Source organism: Heloderma suspectum, chromosome 1 (genome assembly GCF_057233095.1).
Source record: "Heloderma suspectum isolate Gila_16-S chromosome 1, 16-S_ref, whole genome shotgun sequence".
NCBI classification, from domain to species: Eukaryota; Metazoa; Chordata; class Lepidosauria; order Squamata; family Helodermatidae; genus Heloderma; species Heloderma suspectum.
The window spans coordinates 303,304,767-303,322,296 of record NC_139458.1 but is presented as its reverse complement, the minus strand read 5'-3'; the positions used below and the strand labels follow the sequence as shown (position 1 = coordinate 303,322,296).

The following is a 17,530-nucleotide window of genomic DNA, read 5'->3' as shown; positions in this document are numbered from 1 at the left end:
GAGGAAAACAGTTTTACATTTAAAAACATTTCACAATCCAGTATGAGGGGTCTACTCTTTGTGGAAGCTAGGAAAAAGCCACAAGGACCCTATTTGTAGATAAGAATCCTGCCTTCTTTTCTGGATTGCAGCCAATTACCCCAATCACTATATCCGCGATAGTGCAATGACCATGCTGGCTGGGGATGATAGGTGTTGCAGTCCAACACATCTGGAAGGCACCAGGTTGGGGTAAGCTGTTGTAGTTAGAATGTCAGCACAGAACTGGAGAGACCCAGGTTCAAATCAACACTCAGCCATGAAACTCACTGGGTGACATTTAGCCAGTCACTCTCTCTCCCTGGCCATCCTCACAGGGTTGTTGTGAGGATCAAATGGGGGAGGAACCAGGTATGCTGCTTTGAGGTCCTTGGAAGAAAGGCAGGATATACATACATGAAATAAATATATAGTGTAAAATAAAGTCTTAAGTCAGCACAGGAGTGCTGATGTATTTGTAGGCCTTCATTGTGTAGTGAACACAGAAGACCGCTATTGAGAGAAATCTAGGTTGTGACAGGAAGAAGTTCCATGTATCATTTAAGCCACTGTGTTTGGGACTGGGATATCTGGGTTTTGTTGCAATTATTTATAAAAAGCTAAAGCATTTATTTAAAACAAAACAAAATACAAAGTTATAATCAGAAAATAAATAGTCCACACCCATTTTTCCACTTGCCAGTTTTACTTCTAAAAATTATTCCAGCGAGCTGTATATAAAGTCATCTGCAACAGGTAATGTAAACATGCACCACAATGAACATTTTATTCATAGTGCTAAAAGTACATTTGATTCAAAACTACAGTCCAACATAATCCATGATGAACAGAACTGCTCAAGCCAAGGAATTGAACCACAAGAATATAGTTATCATTATCATCCTCTCACATATTTTAGCATTTTGTTATGCATGCTGATGTCCTAATACATATTATTACTGAATCTTGCATGCCCAAGAGTTTCTCAATTAATGTTATGTAAACCTTTAAAATTGTTTAGGACTATATTGGCGTTAACGATAATACCTGGTATTTTTCTGACACTCAATGTACATTTTCATGCATCATTCCTAAAGGAGTGCTCTAAAGGATTAAAAAAGAGAAAAAGACACATCATTTCACTTGCATGCCATCAGTCAATCCCATATCTGAACCTCATGGCACTACTCTTGTGCAACTCCCATTCATTCCCCAATAGATCATGCCCTGTTTGTTCAATAATTAACCAACACAACAATTAAATTTCTTTTTACACTGTTTCTGAAGAATACAATTTAGGTTAACAAATTATAGACCTTGAATCAAATGCTGCTAATTTTATGAATGGAAGAAGAGACCTGCTAGATCAGACCTAAGGCCCTTGAATCAAATGCTGCTAATTTTACGAATGGAAGAAGAGACCTGCTAGATCAGACCTAAGGCCCATCTAGATCAGACCTAAGGCCCCTGAATCAAATACTGCTAATTTTAAGAATGAGCCTTCTAGATCAGGCCTAAGGCCCATCTACACCATCATCTGGCATCCCACAGTGGCCAACCAGATGCTCCAGTGGGAAGCCCACAAGCACTCAGGACATGAGTGCAATAGCCTGTGCAATAGCCCTCTTCTGCTATTGGTACCCAGCAACTGCATAATTCAGGAGCATATTGAAGGAAGCACGTAGTCATCATGACACATAGCCATTGATAGCCTTATCCTTCATGAGCATTTTGCTTGTTCTTGAAGCTAGATGGGCAGAGTTGTCTACGGGTTGCAACACAAATGGAAAACACACACACACGGCAATAATGTTTTGCAGTATTGTGCCATTGAACATTCATGTGAAATAAGGCTGCAATCCAATGCACATTTACCTGAGACTAAGCTCCAAGCACAAAATAATATTGGGGGGCACAGCACTCAGTTTTCTAAGTTAAATGACTTTAAATGTTTGGTTGGATTAGGGCAGAGCAGCAAAACGTTGCCTGAGAGATGTTTTTCTAGCATTTGCTTTTAAAGTTGGCCCAATTAAAACAAACAGAACACCTGAGCCACAACAGCTGGTAATACAAGTGCAAGAATGACACCAGTACAGAACCGGGCTCCCTCTGACTCAGGGGTGGGCAACATGTGGCCCACAGGGAGTGGAGTGGCCCCTATACCTGCCCCCTCCCCAAAATGTGCTGTGTCAGAGGCAAAAAACCCTGTTGATTTGCTGCTGAAAGTGGGCGGCAAACTGCTACAAAATGCTACACTGGAGAAATGTAGCTTGTTTCCAGGCTAAATTTGGTCTGTGCAGCATTCCATAGTGGTTTGTTACAAAAATCAGTGTCAAATCTGTGGGGGGGTTTTCACTGCTGGCACCCCACAAGAATCCACAGTACACCAGCAGTGGTGGCACTGTGGCCTGCTGGGGAGTCGGGGGGGGGGGAGCTGACCCCCAGACTTCCCACAGTTGCCCACCTCTGCTCTAACTAGTGGTTTCTATACCATCAGTAGGTAACTCTCAAGGTTTGGGAATCTGAAAGAAGGGAGTGTTGTTCGTTTTTTTAATCCAGTCCAAAGACCCAACCTGCTCTTGCATGTTGGATAACCTATTGTGACCACTGCAGAGTTACAGTGGCACTACGGTGAAGCAACTCCCTCCCGAGATCCTACTTTGAAGGATTACTGAACGCCACACAGTGGCTTCCCTTTCTGAAAGTCCTGTCTTTCCATGGAATCTCTGATTTGATGCCACTGTGCAGAAGCCAATTTAAGGCACTTCCCAGGTTCAGGCACACTTGGTTCCTGCGTTGTTTGAAAGCTTTCCGTTCATAGATTTGCTGAAAGAGGGCCCAAACTCAATATAGCCCTAATTTCAGAAGCTGAAACATAAGCAGCAGAAAATCCTATAACTGAACTGGACACCCTCAAGCCAGGCCACTCTGCATATAGGAACAGACCAGCCTTCCCTCAACCTGGTGTCCTCCAGATATTTTTGGACTACAACTCCCAGCATTCCTGACCACTGGCCATTCAGACTGGGGCTGTTGAGAGTTGTTCCAAAACATCTAGAGGGAACCAGGTTGGGGAAGGCTGGAATAGAGAATACCCTACCAACAATTTGGCTTTTGAGGGGCAACCTGCATGATGGAGAGTGATGGGACCCAACAGCAGGCCATAGGACTGAACCAGGAGAAGGACCTATAATTGAAATGGATGGGAAGACATGTCCTATTGATAGTTCCCTGGCAGGACCAGATCCAACTTAATTGGAAGGAGCAGAATTGCACATATCCACAGTAGTCTGGCACATACCAGGCTGTGAAAAACACCACCCGTCCACTTTTAAGGGGATGAAGCTCTTGCATCTCTTCTTGGTACCCATTTTCCTCAACGTGCGTACCTAGATGCATCTGTAATAGCCAGCCCCCGAGTCTCCATTGGCTGCTCCATCAAAGGCTACATACAAGCCATGACTGTCACAGCTCTTAAGAGAAAAGAGGGATGAACCTTTAATAAAGCCTCCCAACTGTGCGTCAACCAAAGCTCGCGGTGATCTCCTCTCCTCCTCCTTTTTAAGCAAAATTACTCTGGAGTCTCCACTTGTAGTTGGGATTTTTTTTTTAGTCATCAGTCTTATGTAATTGTAGATCCATTACAACTTTGACCCTTGAATGAAAAACAAAAACTGAAACGAAAGCACCGTCTCGTTTATTTTGTGCAAAAGCTCCAAGCTATATTATTACAAGTGCCTCAATAAGGATTTGCATCCACTATGCAGCAGGCCATACCACAGGTCAATGTTAATGACAGGACATTGTCTCAGTCGAACAATAATTGCTTCAGTCATGCATGTTCTAGTCCCCACTGCAGACAAGGGCGCGGTCAAAGGCTCCTTTGCAACAGCAAATCGAGTTCAGTCCTGCTTCTGTAGTGTATAAATAAAAAGTAACTCAGGAGCTTGGGATTGAAAATGTTCTCTTACCCAGTCTTATTTTCCTTCATCACATGCACGGACTTATTATTGTTGTAGCTTGAGATCATTCAGCTGCTGAAGAAAGGGGGAAAAAAAATCAAGTTAGCTTTGACTGAGCTCCTCAAATGTCGTGACTTAAGAGGAAATTAAAACAAAACGCATAAACATCTAGCAGCAGTCAAGCCAACTGCTTATCCAGTTCATTGGCAAGAGAAAGGGGAAAGAGATCAAATTCTGAGCTGGAGATTAAAAAAATAAACAGAGAAGTTTCATATTGCTAGTTCATAATGAGATCTTATTAGCAGTCTACTGCCGTGAGGGCTTTATCTCTCTAAGTGGTAGAATGGTCTAGGAGCACGTGATGCATTTTTTAAACTAAAGGAGTGCACCTTTGATCCGTGCATGGATGAAAGACTACTGGGAACCTCCATGTGGAATAAAGATATAGACATAATCATTGCATCTAAACACAGCTATTATATTGTGCATTGATTGGGCATCTATAGCCTAATAATCCAATTAGTAATTAGGTGGGTGCAATTACCATCCTAGGGAAGAAACAAAACAAGAAAGAAATTACAGGCGAGCAAACATGACCAGAGGTTTGAAATACAAGTCAGCGGCTATGTTCAAATTACAGAGGCACAAGCCTGGGGAAGGGCTAGAGCTCAGTGGAAGAGCACCAGGTCCCAGGTTCAATCTCTGGCATCTCCAGAGCTAGGAACGAGCTGAAACCACACAGAGTATTGTCTACATAGGCCAGGCAACCTGTGCCCCTCCAAATGTTTTGGCCAGAACTCCTATCGGTCCTCACCATTTGCTTTTCTGGCTAGGGCTAATGGGAGTTGTAGGCCAAAACATCTGGAAGGGCACAAGTTGCCCACCCTTGGCCATAGAAATACTGAACTAGACAGGCCAATGGTCTAACTCAGTATAAGGCAGCTTCGTATGTCTCTTATTCCTCACCCCAGCTGAGGAGGAAGCCATGATTTAGGTAAACCTGGGCAGAAGAAATCAAGGGTGGTGAGGCTTATAGATTTCATTAAGGCAGGGATGGGGTGTGTGTGGCCCACTAGAAGTTGTTGGACTGCAACTCCCATCAGCCCTAGCCAGCATAGGCAATGGTAAGGGATGCTGGGCATTACAGTCCAACAACATCTGGAGGGCCACACATTCCCCACTCCTGCATTGAGGGCATCTCTACCTTTTCTCCTTAACTTTGAACCTGGTTACAGGAGTAAAGCTGGGGAAAAACTCATGTTTAGCTTTTGGAAGTCAATTCTGCACAAGAACAATGTAAGGTGAAAAGAGCATGGCAAAGGTGTCGCTGGCAACTGCTCTGTCTGCAGCAGCCCAAGGTGTGGCCAGAGGGCCCCCATCCATAGATAACTCTGCACGTTCGTATATGAAAAGTATTTTAGAGCAAGTGGGGCAGAAGACATCCATATCTCCTCTGTTAACTGCAGGACGTCACCGGAGCAAACGGCCCTGTGGGTTGAGGTCTCAGCAATTTGGAGTTCCAGAAAGGATACTAAATGTAAATAATAATTTGGCAAATAGCTCAAGTTGCTCTGAGGAGCTGCAGGCTCTAAATTTGCCTGGTTACCATTGCTGGGCAAGAGTCTACTTGTCCCAAGGTATCCTTTTTAACTCTACAGCACTATGAATATGGTATCTACTGCCTGACTATTACAAGTCACCTTAAGTGAATGTATATTAGAATAGAGACCTAGAAACTCTGATGCCATGCAAGTCAACAGGGATTTTTCATCGGACAATTACAAATTAACAAATGAATCTGATTTATTTAAGTTCTACCATTTAGATGAAGTGGTATAAATATTCTCCAAAAGAATCTTAGAAAACAAATAAATGCCAACACACTTCCCTTGGAAATGTTATATTACACACCTTATAACACCCTCTAAGCTCTGTCACCTGTCAAAGAAACATTCACTGTGTCACAACGTGCTGAATGGCTATAGCACTGGGAAAAAAACAAGCACCAGGAAAAAGATATAAATAAATCATTTCTATCTGTACTTGGGGGGAAAGCTATAAATACTTTTTCAGCTACTATGGAACTGTATTCTGCGTATTGTCGTGCTTTTTCATAGTATGATAACAAAGCTCTCTATTACTCTATCAAAAATATACCAAATTCTATAAAATATAATCCTACCTAGTATTTCCCAAATAATTCTAGCTGCATATCATCTGAAAACAATAGAACAATCTAATGTGTCACATGTTAACAAATGCATGCAAAGCAATGGCTGGAACTTAGTTCTGAAACAGAAGTTCTTTAATTAAACTAACATTACAACTCATTTTGGGTCATCCAAGACAGCTATTCTTATTTCAGTATGACCGGTATTGATATAAGAGCAGTATTTGTTCATTAGAAATTGTAAATTTGCTCAGTGTTTTAATGAAAGAGAATTGATTCAAAAGTACAGATCACATGTGCGTGTTATGGCTCATGACACAATTCAAAGCCTTCATTTAACAAGCTGATGTTTCACTGTTTATTTTTTAATGACTGCTCACACATGCATTTGTTTGGCTGGTACATCTCTTACGTAGGACAATCAAAAATTTACATTACAGTATTGCTTAAGAGAGAGCAGTGGAAGTGAAACCCAATAGTCCTGGGTGCTCTTCGGAACAGAAAATGACAGTTTCTGAAAGCAGTGCAGGACTTCATCAAGGAGCCTAGAGAAAAACTGGATTTATGAGCACTGAAATCTTTGGAAATCCCACAATGCTTCTAATTTGTTTTCAACAATTACACCATCCTTCAAATTATTTTTGATTAGTGCTATATTTTTTAAAAAAAATCAACTGCTCATAAATTTGTTAGAATAAGAATGTGACTACAGCTACAATAAGCGTATATTTAAAACAAAAACTAACATGCCGCATAGCTGCTATTTTCCTTTGATCCCTAAAATATGGCATTGACTTTAAAATATGAATTTGCAAGTCCGCAAAATAAGAGGCATCGCTTTATAAAGAGGCCACTTCATGAACACTGAAAAGGATGACAGCTGTAAAGTTAAGCGCTACAGAATTTTGAACAATGATAATTAGGCTACCATCCATATGCACACTTACATAGTGCCATTGAATGCACTGGGACCTATTCCCGAGTAGACATCCAGAGGATTGCTCTCTTAAGCTGCTACAGTAGATTATTTATCAGACCTAGCTGAAATAATAAGTTTTTATAAGCAAAACCAAGTATGGGACCTACTACACAGTTTACCAAGAACTGATAAATAGGCTTGGCTTAAAAATAAGCATGTCTGTTAGAATTCTGTGAAGACTGGCACTGCATTTTACGCATTCCAGTTTGTTTCTAAAAATGTGCTCACAATGCCCGCAGCATCCGAAATGTGATATTGTGATTTTGCAGAACATCTTCCCTTATAAATGTGCATAAGACAAATCAGATACAGCCATAGCCGTGCACAGGTTAAAAACATAAAACACACTCATATATACATATTGTACCAGGTAGATTTGAGATCTACTATACACTTCATTGCATATATTTACAGAGATTTGTAGACTCAACTTCTTCAATTTTGTCTTTAGATTCACATTTCGATTACAAGCAACCACCCATCCACAAAACCTAAGCACATTGACTTGCAGCTTTGGCCTCATTCTCAAAACATCCAGTGCTGTGGTAAATGCTAGAATCATCCTTCCTGACATGCTAGCTTTCTGTGTGAGGGAACTGTATTCGATAGAATTCAATCATGTGACCTCCTCATCCTGCAGTCTGAGGTATCCCATACACAGATTTACCACCTCAGCTGCTGTTTGTGAGAGTTAAGACCTAAATTTTCCGGTCAGGCTGCATCTCTATGCATACTTACTTGGGAGTAAGCCAAATTGTATGCAACAGGAGTTAACTTCCAAGGAAATATGGACAGAATTAGGCTGTATGTGTGCTGATGACTACAACCTATCACTCAGAGGTTAGACACATTATGTGTGATCTGGCCACAGTTAAGCACCTTTAAGGCCAACTGATTCCAACAGGATGGGGTTAAGCACATGCCAAACTCTCTCCCACTGAAATCCAGGGGACTTTAAGATCGCACACATGTACCTGGGAGTAAGCCCTGTTGAACTCACTGGAGCTTACTTTTGAATAAAGATACCCAGGATCAGGCTGCACAAGTACATCTTCGGACAAACTATGCCCATTACTTATTAGTGAATCCCACCAATTTTAGTGACTGTTCTAAGAATCGTAGATTTAGAATCATAGCAGCAATTTAATGAACCCTCATCTGCACACTTACAGCAATTGAAGAACCGCTACAGTTTAGAACAAGGTATGAAAAATGACATTACATAATAAAAGAGATGGTTGTTCATGTGCAATTTAATAAACAAGGGCAAATTAGCATAGCTTTGTATATTCCTAGTCTCTCCAAAGGATAAACTACATTGATGAAAATTTTAGCTAACATGTTAATAAATGAAGGATTTGTAATTTGCTATGTTTTGTACTGGCTAAATGAGTTTACTATAGAAGAAACAATGTTTATCCTATATTGTGCTTCACTACCAGATTAGTACATTAAAACAGCAAATTCAGCAAAATACAAGTTCTTGTAAGAACATTTATTGACTTATTTAACAGTTCAAACTCAGTTCATATGGAGTTTATAGGGTTTATTTTTTTTCTTTTTTTAAAATCCTGTTTTCATGTAAATTGCAAAAGCTTGTACCTTTACAAACAGTAAAAGCAATACTGAGGTTTTCAGTTTTTCCCTACACTATGTAAAATCATCAAGTATTTGCATGCTTGCTATTTTATTTAATTATTGGTACAAAGAAGGCGTGTTCTAAATATGCATGTGGTCTACCAAGTTCTTCACAACTTAGGGTGCATAAAAGCAAAATCGGTACTGATGGATAAAACATTTATCCCCCAAATGCTGAGGCAGCCTTTGTTGAATGGCACTTTTTAATATGCACTTATAGTTTAGCAACATCGGGGAGGTGGGGGATGGGGGAAGTGAAAATGTCCCTTTTCTTTTTTTATACACTGAGAAATCTCCAAGCAAGGGCTGGCAGCAAGTTTCAAAGCAAACAGGCAGGGAGAGAGCAGCATGTTTCTTAACATACAGCCTGATACCATGCGCAATGGACTCTGGGCAACCATCATCACCATAATTTTAAACCATGTGAATTGTGTGGGTACAGGTAGGCATCATTCTCTGCACGGCACCTGTATGCCTGTGATGATGTCTCAAAGGTGTGATGAGGGGCAGGGAGCGTGTGCGTGGGGGAGGGATAAAGCTAAAGTCGACATGTCATGCATAGCTATGGCGCGCTCAACTTCCTTGCCCACATTGCTTCTTCAGACATCAGAATTGGAACTGAGGTTTGTTAGTCTGGGATCTGCGTTGATCTCATACCTGTAGTGGTATCCCTCCATGTGGTCTCTACAGGCATCCCTGATATTGTACATCCACTTTTTGATGCCTTTTCGGTTCAAGTATAAAACCAGGAGGAAAATGGCGCCAATGAGGGCCAGGACTATCCCGAGAAAGACGTAAGAAGTCTGGAGCTGGGACTGGTTGTCTGCCGGCTCAGGGCAGCTCAGCTGCGAAAAATCGAGGCTCGCCAAGGAGCGGTTCCGCATCTCTTCGGGGTAAGAACACTTGAGGGCTCCCTTGGCCTCCACCTGGTTGCTGTGCTTGAGCCAGCTGGCCAAGTCCTCGATGTCGCAGTCACAGACCCATGGGTTGCGGCTGAGGTTGAGGCTGGTGAGCCTGGGGAGGCTGTGGAGCTGCTGGAGGGTGCCATTCCTCAGGCACTTGAGGGCGTTGTCGCCAAGGTCGAAACTCTGCAGCCGGCGGAGGCTCCCGAAGGACACGGTCTGCAAGCCCACCAGGGAGTTGTCATGCAGGTCCAGGTGCTGCAGGCTGGGCAGCAGGGAGAGCATGCCGGTGGGCAGGTAAACCAGGTTGTTGCTGGACAGGTCCAGGTGCTGCAAGTTCAGAAGAGTCCCCTTCTGAAGGAGCTCAGCCAGGGCGGACACAAGGCTGTTGTTATAGAGGGAGTGGCTCAGGTTCAGCTCCTCCAAGGGGCTGCTGGCGTTGCCAAAGGCCGTGGGGCTGATCCACTTGAGGGCGTTGCCGCTGAGGTCCAGCTGCTTCAAGCCGGGCAGGCTGGAAAAAGCCTCGGCGTCCACCCACTCCAGCCCGTTGCTACTGAGGTTGAGGTGGCTGAGCTCCAGCCGGGGCTCGGACAGGAAGGCAGTGGCCGAAAGGCTGCTGATGCGGTTGCCTGTGAGGAAGAGGGTCCGCACATAGCGAGGCAGGTCCCGCGGCACCTCAGTCAGGTTCTTGTTGACGCACTTCACCGTCCTGGCCGCCTCGGAGCACTCGCACGCCCCGGGGCAGTCACCCGGCTGCTGAGCCCAAACCCAGCCCGACACAACCAGCAGGAGCAGCGGCAGGAGCCCGAGGCCCCCAGCGCCTCGTCTCTCCCCAACTGGCGTAGGGGGTGCAGCGCCCCAAAGAGCGCACCCCAGCATCCCCGCCTCTGCCAGGGGCTGCTCTCCCGTGGCACACTCACACTGTGGCTCCCACCACCGGCCGCTCCCTCTTGTCTGGGGCTCGCTGTGACACTGGTGCCTGTGGAAAGCTGGAGGGGGGGGGCAGGCAGAGAAAGGCAGCCTGGAGAGAAGCCTCCTCCGCCTCCTGGCACATCCAAGGCTCCCGGGGAACTGGGCGGGAAAGCAAACCCTTCCCTTCCTGCCTAGGGTGGTAGCCTCAGGACTGCAGCTGTAGCACTGGACTGTGGGCAGGAACCCACCCAAAGTGCCAGGTGGTTCCTTCTTGTGTGTTTCTGGGAGTCTTTGGTGGCGTTGAAGTCCTTCGTTGCCTCCTTCTCACATCCAGCCCCCCCTGAAAGAAGCAGCAGAAAGGGAGGATGAAAGCCACAGAAGCAACTCATACCAAGCCTCGGTGAAACCACCCTTCATTCACAGACTCTTCCTTCCTCACCCTTCTCAAATGCACCTCCATACGACCTTCTCAAGTTCATTCCCCCCACCCTGGGCGCACCCTTGCGGGCCATAAAGACCAGCCTTGGCAAGGTTGCACCCGGGGTGAGGAAAACCATCTCGAACAGAACCATCACACTGCCTGACTGTGAAGAGGGCAGTCTGGGCTTGCCTTTGCTTTTCCTGCCTTGCCAAATAGGTACGGTCACACCTTCAGTTAGATCAATTTCTATCCGTTTCCAACAACTGACAAATCGAGCATCCAGTTTGGTTGTCTCCTCCTTTCCCTTCTCTCTCTCAGAGAGCAAGAGATAACTTGCACCCAATAAAAATGAATCCATGTATATCTGGATTCAAGATGCTGCGGACAAGCAGAGGACTGCCATTACCTTCCCCTCTGGGTAAGTGATACCTTCTGGAGGCATCTGGTTGGCCCAGGCTTGGAAACACAATGCTAGGCTAAAAGGACCATGCTCTAGTCCGGTTAGACACTTCTTATGCCTAGGTTCGTATAGTTCGGTAAAGCACATCCCCAACATCTCTTTCCTGTCCCACCCACAAAAGCACGTCTTAGAGTGCTTTCAGATGGAGAGCTCCTGGCTCTATCAATCAAAAGACATAAATCAAAAGACATCTATTCCGTCTTTTCCTCCTTAAGGGATTTCTTTTTTCCTGGTAAGAACAAAGGCAGAAGAAGCGGCGGGAAAACACGGGAGGGCTACGAATGAAAGATGTCAACGTCTGGACATCCCCTCCAGGCAAAAATTCGTGAACGAGGCCAGGCGATTGCACAATAAAAGCCGCTTTGGGAAGCACTCTTAAGAAGGAGCTGTGGTACTCTCTCAACCAGTAAACCAGGCTGAGTTTCCCCCCATCCTTCTCAGTGCCCCTTTAAAGTGCGAGGAGAGGGATATCAACGCGCGTGAGCTGTCGGGACCACGGAACTCATGCGCTTACTTTTCTCAGCCTGAACGAGCACGTTGTACCGCCTCGCAAGTTTTCGCAAGTCCCGTCGGCTTGCCGAAGCGGAAAGCGCCGGCTTCCCTTCGTATCTCCTCCCCTTCCAACTTTTTCCTGCCTCCATCCCATTCCCGCCAGGAAGAGACTCCGCTGGTTCCGATTCGAGAGGCTCTCGCGTCCCGAGGAAGGGGACCAGTCTCGCTCTCTCCCTCCCTCCCCTCGCGAAGGCCACCCACTCGAATCCGACGAGAGTGAAACCCTGTGGATCTTAGCGGGCCTTCCCAGCGAAGATGCACAGGACGAAGCGGGAGGGCAGCCACGCGCCCCGGGCCCCTTCGGGCGGGAGCAAAGCGCACCGCCTGGACAACGGCAGGCACAGGATCGCGCCTGTGCTTGTGTCGAATCCGGACTCTCTCTCTCTCTCTCCTTTGGGCGGGAGGGGGATCAGGACTCTGGCTCTAGCCAAGGCAAGCGGCCACCGCCAGATCCTGGATCGCGGAGTTTAGCAGCTGCCGCCGCCGCCGCCCGCGCCTCCTTACCTGGCCGTCGCGGGTTGCGCGCGGGGCTGCTGCCCTGACCGGCCCCGTGCAAACTCCAGCGCCGAGTGAGAACTGCATGGCGCAGGCGACAACTTTCCCTCCCACTCCCGGGCCGTGCCTGGCCCAGCCCCCGCCGCCAGGAGAAACCAATGGCAGCCGCGGCGGCGGGGCAGCCGCCCGGCTCGGCTCGGCGCGCCACGCCCCCCGCGGCATCCGGATCCTTCTCGCCTCCCCCTCCCGGCCGCCGCTTTCTTCTGGGGCCTTCCTCGAAGGAGGCTGCCGGAGCCCGCCGCTTCCCGTGATGGAGCAGTTTCCCGCCCCGCCCCCTCTTTTGGCGGCTGCCGCTGGATGAACCCTCCTGGCGCCTTGCGGGCTTCCTGATCGGGTTAGGGGTAGAAGGGGGTGTTGCGCGCTTGAGGACGTTTGAAGGTGCACGCAAGAGCCCTTGGCGGGTAAAGGAAAGGCACTCTGCACGAGCTCAGGGGTACTCGCTTGTGTATTATCATGGCACGGGTCCCGAGGCTGATCCCTAGTACCGACCCCCGCACCCCCCAAACAGAGCAACACACAAAAACTCTCCACTGTTATCTTCACAGTAACCCTGTGAGGTAGGTCAGGCTGAGAGAGAGAGAGGAGCTGAGCCAGGGGCACCCAGTAAACTTCATAGCTGAGGGTTGTATCCAATGTCAGTCTAACTTTTGTTCCGTTAATTTCAGTGGGTTTACTCTGAGTAGGACTAACATGGGATACAACCCTGAGTAAGTGGATTTGAACCCACAGGTCTTCCTGATCACATTCTATGGACTACACAAGTGGCGCTCACTAAAACTAAACCTACTGAATTCTGCCTTAAACAAAGTCCTGGCTATTTCTGCTTATCCAGGGTTTCTCTGACATGTTTGTGTACCCACTTCACCAGTCATCTGTTCTGAAGCCCTCAGTCCCTTGGGATCCAGAGTTCTGTCTCCAGTTCGTTTCTACTGTTGTTCTCACCTGCATTCTACTATCCACACATGCTCTCCTGCGATAAAGCATCATTCGAAGCGCAGGTCCTCCTCTGCCTTTTACAGTTCCTTTGGGTGAGGTCAGATTGCACACAGAGGGGCATGATGAACGCTGAGGAGAGGGATGCTCTGACTTGGATTCCTGCATTGAGCAGGGGGTTGGACTCGATGGCCTTGTAGGCCCCTTCCAACCCTACTATTCTATGATTCTAGGGTGAGATTTATTCATACAGTAAGGGAAGACCAGAGAGACCTCCGTTTTTACATGTGTTCATCTGCTGTTGATTTCACAATCATGATGATGAAACAAATTATCTAGGAAAGAATTAGACTACTGAAATTCATAAAGAAAAATGTGAGCATTGCCAGGACTCAAAGGTTGAATTTTAAACTTTATGGTAGGGGTAGGTGGTTCAGTGCCCTCCAGATGTTTTGGACTGCAATTCCTATAAACCTAAATCAGCATGGCCAATGGCCAGGGATTTTATCGTTTTATGGCATAAGAGCAACTTATCATGAGCTACCGAGTTGCTTTCTAGAATCTTCATACAACCAGGAGACCTTTCACAGACACTATAAACAGAAATGGCAATCAGAGAGATGTCATGTTGCAATCATATTCCAGCCATTCTTCCTCCTTGTTCCTTTTTAATTTTTCTCCAATAGTTACATTTTTATTGTATGTTATTGTATTGTTTTAATCAATTTTAATTGCGTAAGCTGCCTTAAGTGCCATTTTTTGGTAGGAAGGTGGGGTACAAATCAAATAAATCAAATCACTGCCTGAGAGATAGGAAGGGAAAATGTGCTTGCTGCTAGCCAGTAACTAGGAGTATTCGATCGGTATTCATGGCAAACATGTCCTGGGAAACCCTGGAACAAATGACACTCTGGATGAGGAATGTCTTCAGCTCCTCCTCCTACATCAGTTGAACTTTTGAATTCCTTACTTTTTTATTTGTTGTGTAGCCCCATTTTAGAACTTTGGTGCACAATGTGCATGCATGATTTATCCTTGTCATAGGACAGCTTTCTCCAACCGTGCACTTTCCAAATGTGTTGGATGTTATCCAACACATCTGGAAGATGGCAGGTTGGAGAAAGCTGTCCTGTGACAAGGATAAATTTGCATACATGGATCTGATGACCTGTATGCACACCATTTGGGCGCTGATCTCTAGCAAATTAAAAATGAAGACTGCACAAATAATAAAATAAACAGTGGCCACACAAGTAAATTCTGCCTGATTTACCACTGCCGTTGGACTGTTTGTACTATCTGTCTCTGCTCTTGAGTGGACAGTTCATAGCAGATAGTGGATGGCGGAGAGTAGAAAAAGTGGAAATAGAAACGATCCATAGTGAACTGCCCAGAGAGCTTCGGCTATGGGGTGGTATAGAAATATAATAAATGAAATGAAGTAGTGGATAGCAGATAGCCTGTGACAGGCAATACTCCCCTCTTCAAATCTGACACCCCAGGTCCACCCCTGCACTGTGGGCTTCTCTGTTACGTCCAAGTACTCAAGGGAGAAAGTTATGTTTTAATCTCTTTGTTCAGGGAATCCATTTCTACTGGCTGGACGCTTCTGAGTGTTGGTTTGGCCATATATTCATTGTGATCCAGCTATGTTATTTCATAACAAGGTTACAAAACAAGGTTACCAACAGAGTCCTTTTTAAAAATGCACACACATTGCAATTGGCAGTTTACTGTTAGAGGAAACACTCAGAGGAGTCAGTCAGTTGCTTGCTGACTGTTGAGCTCTAATTTGAGCTGCCCATCTGTAATCACAGGCTGGATTCCCAGTTACACAAAAGCCCATTAATGCTGTTCTGTCAGGATCCTGGCCCACTGAGATTAAGCTCTGTACTAAGGGCCTTTGTGGCTGACACAGGACTGACGCCAGAGAACATCTGCACTGGCAGATTGGGGGCACAGCCTTTGTGGACTCCATGGTGCTTGTCTTTTCAGAGCCCATCGGGAGTAATGAAGACGATGCTGCAAAAGGCTGCATTCCTGAAAGGTGATCAGATGCAGTTTTGAGCGGGGGTGGGAAATAAATCGATCAGGATCTATTCGGAGATCTCTGGGTGGTTTGTAGTACACCGGCAAGGGTTTCTGACTCCCAATTGTCTTAACAATGGAAACCACAGAATACCTTTTTGCTCTTCTCAGGGTATTAGCATTCCTGGGGAAGGATCCAGCCATGTCCGTGCACTAGTGCTATTGACGTGGCGTAAACCAACACTTGTAGAATGCTTGCTAGTGCAACAAGAAATTTGATGGCACGGAAGCAAAAGAGGAGCTATTTTCCTTCAAAACTAGGGGTGTAGCAAGCGTGCACCTTTTTTTACACATAAAATTTGGTGGTGCCAATTTTTTTTTTGCCACTGCCAAATTTCCCATTGTGCTAATGAGCTAATGACGAACACTCTGCTGCCAAAGGTGTGATCAATGGCCTTGTCAGCACTGAGGGGTGTGGCCAGCACAATCTTGCTTTCACCTCATACATTCACAGAGTCTGTGCGTGTTTTCTTGGGGGGGGGGGCACGTCTTTAATGTCTCAAGCCAGAGGAGAGTAAGAAACCCATGAAAAATAAGTGCTGCCAGTTTGAACAAGAATCCAGCTTCCCTACTTACGCGGCATTCATAGCAAGGACGCAGGGCAAATCAGCAATCTATGTGCTGCCCCATCGATAACTCACACACAGATTTCAGTCTGCATGCTACTAGTTGGCTCTGGCTAAAGGAAGAAATTGTAGGGAGACATGCTGCTAGGGATATACGAAAGTCACTTACCTGTTCGTGGATTATGTTGATGGTGGGGGGGAGGCGTTCCGTCCCTCCCCCCGGAATCCTCGCCGGGGGGGAGGTGCTCCGTTCCTCCCCCCCGGAATCCTCCGTGGCCGGCTGTGCTCTGCGGCAGCTCCGAGGAGCAGCTGGCTAGGCCCGGCCAGGCCAGAGCTGTCCGCAGCCGGATTTCTGGCCACAGAGGGCTCTGGGTAAAAAACAAACAAACCGCATACGCAAATGGCGGCGGCTACGGCTGCCGCCATTTGCGTTCCTTATTTTTGCCCTCTTAATCTACGTAAATATTTACGTAGACTATGACGGTGAAAATCAAGGGGAACGCAAATAGTGTAGCAGGCGCTATTTGCGTCTCTTTTTGATTCCCCGTTTTAGCCTACGTAAATATTTACGTAGGCTAAAACGGGGAATCAAAAAGGGACGCAAATAGTGCCCGCTATGCTATTTGCGTTCCCCTTGATTTTCATAGTCTACGTAAATATTTACATAGATTAAGAGGGCAAAAATAAGGAACGCAAATGGCGGCGGCCGTAGCCGCTGCCATTTGCGTACGCGTTTTTTTTTGTTTTTTTAACCCAGCCAGCCATGATAGGCTACGTAAAGATTTACGTAGCCTATCACGTCGTGTTTTTTTTTTTAACCTAGTCATGATAGGCTATGTAAATCTTTATGTAGCCTATCACATCTTTCTTTTTCTTTCTTTCTTTTTTTTTTTTTACCAGAGTGGAAATGGTGGCAGTGGCAGCCGGTCGGAAGACCGGCCGGAGCCACCGCCGCCAGAGCCGCTGCCGGAGCTGCCGCCAGAGCCGCCGCCGGAGCCGCCACCGCCCGGAAGATCCGCCCCAGATGAGTCTCATCCTGGGGGAGATCTGTGGGGGGGTGGCAGGCCGTTCCGCCACGGAGTTCGGAACGTGGCGAACTCTGTGATCTGTGGTGGAATTCTCTGCCATCCCTACATGCTGCACCATCGAAGGAACATTCCTTGCACGAATCTGTCATCGTGGGTCATGTGATATTCCGATTCCTACAAAGGCTTCCTAGTCAGGTTTGCTCATTATTTGGGCAACGAGGAGACCTGCTTTTGGTCTTTAGCTGCATAGGAACACTGTTTTGCAGCTGTGAACTTGTTCTTCTTTAGGAAAGTTCCCCCTTACACATTATGGATATATAGGAATTATGGGTATATAGGAAGTTCA

The 17,530-nt window shown here is 46.2% G+C and overlaps 1 protein-coding gene across 4 annotated transcripts; it reads right to left on the bottom strand.

Moving 5' to 3' along the window:
- Positions 1-710: 710 nt before the first annotated feature.
- On the bottom strand, positions 711-12,585 carry TPBG (trophoblast glycoprotein). Of its 4 annotated transcripts, none has more exons than XR_014786611.1 (4): positions 12,519-12,585; positions 9,425-10,921; positions 3,990-4,055; positions 711-1,122 (listed from the first exon to the last, which is right to left on the bottom strand). XR_014786611.1 is itself a non-coding variant. In XM_084826993.1 (4 exons), exons 2-3 carry the CDS (start codon positions 10,546-10,548, stop codon positions 5,934-5,936), a joined length of 1,158 nt encoding a protein of 385 aa, XP_084683119.1. In that variant the 5' UTR covers positions 10,549-10,921; positions 12,519-12,585; the 3' UTR covers positions 3,695-4,052; positions 5,892-5,933. The 4 variants fall into 4 exon arrangements, 3 of the variants coding, with proteins under 3 accessions (XP_084683120.1, XP_084683119.1, XP_084683117.1); XM_084826993.1 differs by lacking the exon at positions 711-1,122 and adding an exon at positions 5,892-5,967 and having other exon boundaries at positions 3,695-4,052; XM_084826994.1 differs by having other exon boundaries at positions 711-4,055.
- Positions 12,586-17,530: the final 4,945 nt, after the last annotated feature.